Source organism: Fusarium odoratissimum (assembly GCF_000260195.1).
Source record: "Fusarium odoratissimum NRRL 54006 unplaced genomic scaffold supercont1.52, whole genome shotgun sequence".
NCBI classification, from domain to species: domain Eukaryota; kingdom Fungi; phylum Ascomycota; class Sordariomycetes; order Hypocreales; family Nectriaceae; genus Fusarium; species Fusarium odoratissimum.
Genome location: NW_022158732.1, coordinates 65,834 through 72,744, shown reverse-complemented (window position 1 = coordinate 72,744; position 6,911 = coordinate 65,834). Strand labels below are relative to the sequence as shown.

Below are 6,911 nucleotides of genomic sequence, written 5' to 3'. Positions count from 1 at the left end.
GGGTGGTATTGATTCTGGTGATGTAGACTCGGGTGGTATTGATTCTGGTGATGTAGACTCGGGTGGTATTGATTCTGATTGTATAGATCCTGGTAGCGTAGATGTTGTTGGAGTACGTTCTGATTCTGTTGGAGTTGTTCCAGTTGGAGTAGATCCTATTGGAGACTCGGGTGGTAGAGTGCTAGAGGGTATAGATTCTATTGACGTAGATTCAACTGGAGACTCTGTTGATGGTAATTTAGGTATTGTAGTGTCAGATGGTGAAAGTATTGGAGTAGGTTCTGTTGAAGTAGGTTCTGTTGAAGTAGGTTCTGTTGAAGCAGGCTTAGTTGGAGATTCGGGTTGTATAGTGTCAGATGGCAAAATTGTTGGAGTAGGCTCAGTGACTGGAGACTTGGATTGTACAGATTCTGATAGTAAAGCTGGAGGAATAGTTTCTGATGATACAACATCAGAGGGTAAAACTGTTGGAACAGGTTCAGATACCGGAGTTGGGGTTATCTGGGCTTGCGCTTGTTCAACCAGTAGTCCGACGATTAGACCTTTTATCAGATACATAGTAGAGTATTTTGCTTCACACAGAAACCCATGTAGACTGGTTGAATAACTCAGAATGCCTCGAGAAAGTAATATCCTTATAATTTATAATAAAACATCCGTCTAGACCATATTGCGTCTATTCTTGGCATTTCTTTACATGTTTTGTATACCTCCGCTTCTAGACGGCAATTCCAGTAATTTAAGGCCTGGGGCTGAAAGATGACAGCAGTAGTGGCGCAATGCATTTGTTGTATCAAATCTGACGTGTAGTATATCCGTCGAATCCGATTTGGCCGATGAAAGGTTTGAGTTGTCGGAAAATGGTCTAGAGGCTTGGCTGGTGTACAGTACTGCCTGAAGTGTGTTTTCATTGTGTTATTTAGAGTTGATCATGGCTGAAACCTGAAGCGTATGGTGCGCCTTACCTTGCGTGAAGCCATGGCAGGTTCCGGCTTGTCGCCCTCGTTATGATGTTGCATAGGGTGATCATTGGCTAGATCGTTCACGTCGTGGCGTACGCTACTGGATGCTGTATCTTTACATTCTGGGAACCAGCTTCCAGGCTGACGTCTAGATCGCCGTGTCTAGACGGACGGTTTGGGTTCACTCACAATTGAACGACAATACTCAAATCGTCACTTATTGTTAACCTTATCAGTTAATGCGGGTCATCCTTCACACCCACTTCTATTGAAGGCGGCCCACGCTTGAATGCAATTGGCCTGCTTATGCTGCCAGAAAATATCACCTAAACTCAATATGTGGCGAAGCGTTGCATACCCCAGTTAGAGAAATGTTTGAGGCCTTTTGCAGTAGAGTGATAAATAGCTTATGGTTCACCAAAGAATTTAGTTTGGAAATACCGAGCGATCGAATCTAGCAACAACGAGCTGCTGGCTGATAACTATAAATGCAAGAATTGAGGAACCCAGGGCATTGTTGTTAACGGGAGGCTCGTCTGACATTGCAATTCAAACTGTACCCGCTTTCACATTCATGCTAGAAATAGAATACTCTTTTTTCTCCTGCCTTGTTTTCTAAAACCCTCCGACATCCATTCTAAAAGCCTTCTTCATTTGCTGCACTTCTCATTGAACACTACTTATCTTCATAGCCCCAGCCAAAATTTGGCTGAGTAGCTGCATCATCATGACACCTCACCCCACCTTCATATCATAAGCCGTTCTTAGACTGAGCTACTTCAGTGGCTATGCGGTTCGGTCGCCAAAGCCACACCAGTTCCAGACCTCCACCTTATCAGCTGCTTGGGAACGGTCTGGTTGCGTTATGCATCCAGCTTTCGTAAGGGGGCCTCAATCCTCGGTCCCGTCTGTAAATGCGTATATGCCGCCATTGTTGAGCTCAGAGACCGAGGACGTGCAAAGCCTCATCTTGAGTATAACTTTTATGTTTTTGTGAACCAGGGACTACCGACGGTTTGTTTCCAAGATCTGTTCATCCACACCGTCACCATGAGCAGGCTACAAAGTTCTGCCATAGTCCTCCTCTTGTGGACTATTCAGGGCTCGCAGGGACGAGTCATTTCCGAGCCTACACAACGGTTATATGCCCCGAGTCATGACCGACTACCTGCCCAAACCAACATGATGGAGATTCCTCTGCCGCTGCATGTAGTAAAACGCCAAATAACCAGTTCATCAGACGACGCGCTCACAGTCACGATAGCCCCAGATGAAACATGTGGTTGGTTGTCAGGGCGTGCAGGTGTCCCAATCACCTGCGAAAACCGTCAACCCTGCATGTGGATGAAGTCAATAGCATTGATATGCGGCCCTCTGAACGACTATAAGAAATGGGAGTATCACCTTATGTGTTATGAGCGGGCGGAGGCATTGAACACTGATATTTGCAACGACCTTTGCGTTAGTGGCCACACTCTTCGCTGGTAAGATGAATATCTCTCCAACCTTATGGAATTTAACCCTAACCGGAACTGCACTCCAGCACTGAAGAATCAGCTGCTTATTGCCGAACCTATGCCTACCCAGACGGAGTCCAAGACTATAGATGTGTGTCGACACCCGAGACCCGAGCTTCGAGCGTATTCTTTACCTACAAGGATCAGAAAGATGCAGGCTTGGTTACTGCAACCTATAACAACGCCGACTCACAAGTCGTATCGACAGAATTTGTTTCTTCTACCACATCAGCATCCTCCTCCAACGCCGCCCCTTCTTCATCCTCCACTACGCCTCCGTCTCCGTCTCCGCCGCCGTCCAGCCGTAATAATATCGGAGCCATTATCGGCGCTGCAATTGGCGGCTTTGTAGCACTGTCGGTTGTATCTTTGGCAATCTTCTGGTTTGTTCGACGGTCAAAGCAGGATGGCGCTCAACAGGTTACTCCAATGGAACAAACACAATTAAATGGTACACCGCTATACATGAACGCCAGAAAGCCGGACTCAGGCCCAGGCCCAGGTTCCTCGGTGCAGTCCGAATGGAGAAGTTCCATGATAACTGTGCCAATCTTTGCTGGCGATTCCGCCTCTCCGCAAGGTTGGATGAATGAGTCAGGCTCACCGGGTGCTCAGAGTTCGGCATCTCAAGGCGTATCACAGCTTATACCGCACCCTGTGCCTTATGAAATGAGCGGAGATTCTCTTCAAACTGAGGGACATAGTATCATGCGAGACCCTACTCGCTCTCAGGTCTATGAAATGGTTGGAGACTCTCCTCATTCTTGGATACCTTAGTTAGACTTTATGAAAAGTTATAAAAGGAAATTTAAAAAGAATTTAACTTCTGTCTTAACACTGGATTAAACCCTGGACTTTATGGTTATTATATAAGTCAGTAATTAGTTAGTTTTTAATTAACATAAAGTTATTTTTAATAATACCTTAAGTATAAATAATTTCATAAATGTATATATTATATTCTTAGCCTATTAATATAAGTAAGGGTTTTAATATTTATAAACTTTAAGTACTATTTATTGTAACGGTTGCACAAGCCGTTAAACCACAGGGCAAAAGATCGGGCCATAATCGCTATGTAAGCAATCATGGGTGTGCTACAGCTACCTTATAGAAGCCTTACAGCGCTGTTACGGGCACGAATCGTAACATTTATTCCTTAATAATATCTATTATATTATTTAATAATTAGTAAACTAATTTAAATATAAAATTAATATAATATAAAATAATTAATAACTTAAATCTAAGGTAGTTTATAAACTTAAATTTACTTATAAGAAATAATAAAAATTTTATAAAAGTTTATAAGTTTATAAGCTTTAATTAAAAATTTATAATAAAATAATTATTTTTTTAAATAAATATTTTAATTATTTTAAAGTTAAAATACCTATCTAATAATACATAAAGTAAAGCCAAAGGTATTAAAGTAAGATAATAAAATAAGGTATTTATTTTTAATATAATATAATATAAGGCATTATATATTATATTAAAAAATATAATAACCTTAATATTAAGTCTTAGTAAGTTATATAGCTGCTGCCTTAAACCTTAAGATCTAACTAAATAAATAGCCTTAATTTATAAGTATAAAGAAGATATTTTCCCTATCCTTAAAAGGCTAAATACCCTCTCTATTATTACCCTATTAAGGTAATTACTACTAAGGCTCTAATACTAAAAGGCTATATTAAAATAAGCTAAGAACCTTAACTTTTATTATAAGATATATTATTATATAAATATTATTAATAATAATTAACCTAGCTATAGCTATTTAATCTTAGTAATTAATAATTATATAATTAATCCTCTAATAAATATTAAAAGGCTTAAGTTTAAATATATTCTTATTTTATATTTCTTCTTATAATATTATAAAATTATAAGAAAGTACTTATTATATATTAATAAATTACTACTAATATAATAAGTTAATTTCATAATCTTTAGTTATTAAGTATAGCTCCTTAGTATTAAGAAAGATATATCTCTTATTAAATATATTATAAGTTAAATAAAGGTATTAAAAGACCTAGCTAATTACTTAGAATAAGATTAAGATATATTAAGGTAATAATAGGCCTTTATTAATAGTATTATATTAGGTAGTAATAATAGCCTATATTAGGCATAGTTTATAAAGTTAAAATATATAATTAAGTTAATTAAATTAATAGTATAAATATTCTATTATAAGAATTAAGGGTTATTATAAGGTAAAGAAGGGGAAGTAAAAAGGAAAAGAGAAGGAAAAAGGCAAATTAAGAAAAAAAGGTTTTAATATTTAGGGAAAAACTATAAATATTAGTAGATTAAGGCTAGCTTAGTAGGTTAATAATAGATTAGATTAGGTTATAAGATAATATAATAGGAGAAATATAAGTTAAGGATTAATATAGTTAAATAATACTTAGGATATTTTAATTATAATTAATTATTAAGTTCTTAAATTTAATATATATTAAATAATAAGATTAACTTATATATACTATTTAATAAAAGGCTTATTTTAATTATTATATACTAAATATATTTATATTAGTTATTATAAATAAAAAAATATAAGTTTATTTTAAAAATATATTAAAAAAACTATTATTATTATATATTTAAAAAAAGATATTATTTAATTTATTTTTACTTATAGTATTATAAATATTAATATTAATTCTTAAATTAATATATTAAAATATTTTAATTATATAAATAACTTATATCTTTTATATTATAAGTCTTATAAGTATATATTTATAAAATAAAATATCTAAGTATATTTTTATATAAGCTATAATAATTTATAAAAAGAAGAATAAAGTTATATTATAATATTATAATATATAAAAAAAACACTTATAATATATATATCTTATAAACCTTTTACTTATTATAATAAGATTATATATCTTTTCTTATAATAAATTATAAACCTTATAAATATTATAGCCTAAATATAAAGCTAATTATTTAATATTATAAAGAAGTAGCTGAAATTAAGTTTAGCTCGTATTTAGCCTACACATGAGAAAAACATCTTGGCATCACGACCTTTTAACACCGCCCTTCGAATGTTATTTGAATCGACACCTCCTTCCACTAGACGAGTGACAACTAATGTAGTCAGTTCACCCTACCACAATTTCTCCAGCCACTTGCTTTGCACCGCATTGACGACAGAATTTATCTGTATCTTGACAACCGAAGCCGCACTGGGTACAGTAGTGGATTCGGGATCCTGGCACTGGACCCTGGACTGGACCCCTCTGAGGTCCCACCTGGTATGCGGGTGCTGGTTGGATGGTGGTGTTTCCGTCGTTGACTGGGTTGAACACTCCCAAATCCCGGGTTTGGGCTTGCATCATGGGATAGGCCTCATCATATCGCGGCTGAGGCGGTATCATCGCAGCGGCGCTCTGCTGAGCAGCTTGTTCCTGTAATGCAGCCTTTTTCATGGCTTCATCGACGGCACGCTGTGTTCGTAGTTCTTGCTCTTCTTCTTCTCTCCTCCGAAGATCGACCTCACGTTCTATCTCGCGATCACGCTCACTGGCCATAAGCTCCTGGTTTCGTACCTCATGCTTGGCGGCTGCTCGTGATGCACCGTAAACAACAGCGGCACCAAGAATAGGCCTTCGTCGACGTCCGAACATCTAGGCCTCTGCAGTTGGATGGTGGTGATGCGTATTTGGGATCGGTAAAAATTGTTTAATATTCACAGCGTTGGAGAACTTAGTCTCAGCGAGTGTGCGTGAAGCCTTTTAATAAGAGTCAAGGGTCTGTGTCAATACCCATGTGCTCTGTATCTAGTATGCACCAGCGATTTGATTATAGCTTTCACTCATCAGAGTTCCATTCCCTGACCCTGTTATGAAAACACAAGCCAAAGTTACTTTACTGAATAAAAACGGCAGCTCGTGCGGCGTTGCTCTGATAATCGTGTTGTTCCCTTAGATGTTACGACTTTAGGTTTACACTATTCAACAATGACGCGTACCAGCAACTTCGTATCTCTTTGATGCCCCGGCTCTGTATTTTACATCCCTCCATCGCTAGATACTTAGGTTCTTTAGTATTATATTAGAGATTGAAAGTATTGAACCATGTGATAGCGTATGATTGGGGTGAGGGACTGGAGGGGCGGGTAATACACAGCCGGGGCATCAGGGAGACAGAGACTTCTTTTCCAGAGTATTGGTAAGTAACAGATCTTGGTCCGTCACTCCCCGTGTCATTTGGGAAAACCTCAAGCAGCCTTGAGAGACGTTGCTAATGCTGAAAGTGATAGCTAGACCACGCCCAAGTGATGAGGTGGCTTTGGAGTGCTATTCCCCGCATCTGGGACACGTCAAAATGATAAGATGGCTTCAAAGGCTATTCCCAGTATCTGTCACACCATTGGTCCAGGTGTTGTTACTCCACTAAAATT

At 37.5% G+C, this 6,911-nt stretch overlaps 3 protein-coding genes across 3 annotated transcripts in view; 1 reads left to right on the top strand and 2 right to left on the bottom strand.

Annotated features, from left to right (window-relative positions):
• The window catches only part of FOIG_15427 (uncharacterized protein), a gene marked incomplete at both ends in the record, with an annotated part of 1,788 nt that extends 1,230 nt beyond the window's left edge, over nt 1–558 (bottom strand). The window contains one exon of the mRNA XM_031216787.1: nt 117–558. Within this exon, the coding sequence (XP_031053479.1) occupies nt 117–558 (442 nt within the window). The remainder of the gene's footprint in view (nt 1–116) is intronic.
• A 1,454-nt stretch (nt 559–2,012) lies between these two features.
• Nucleotides 2,013–3,256, top strand: FOIG_15426 (uncharacterized protein; the record flags this gene model as incomplete). The annotated part of the gene is made up of 2 exons (XM_031216786.1): nt 2,013–2,446; nt 2,506–3,256. 2 exons carry the CDS (start codon nt 2,013–2,015, stop codon nt 3,254–3,256), a joined length of 1,185 nt encoding a protein of 394 aa, XP_031053478.1.
• A 2,354-nt stretch (nt 3,257–5,610) lies between these two features.
• On the bottom strand, nt 5,611–6,135 carry FOIG_15425 (uncharacterized protein; the record flags this gene model as incomplete). Its single annotated transcript, XM_031216785.1, has 1 exon — nt 5,611–6,135. The coding sequence occupies one exon, from the start codon at nt 6,133–6,135 to the stop codon at nt 5,611–5,613; it is 525 nt and encodes a 174-aa protein (XP_031053477.1).
• Nucleotides 6,136–6,911: the final 776 nt, after the last annotated feature.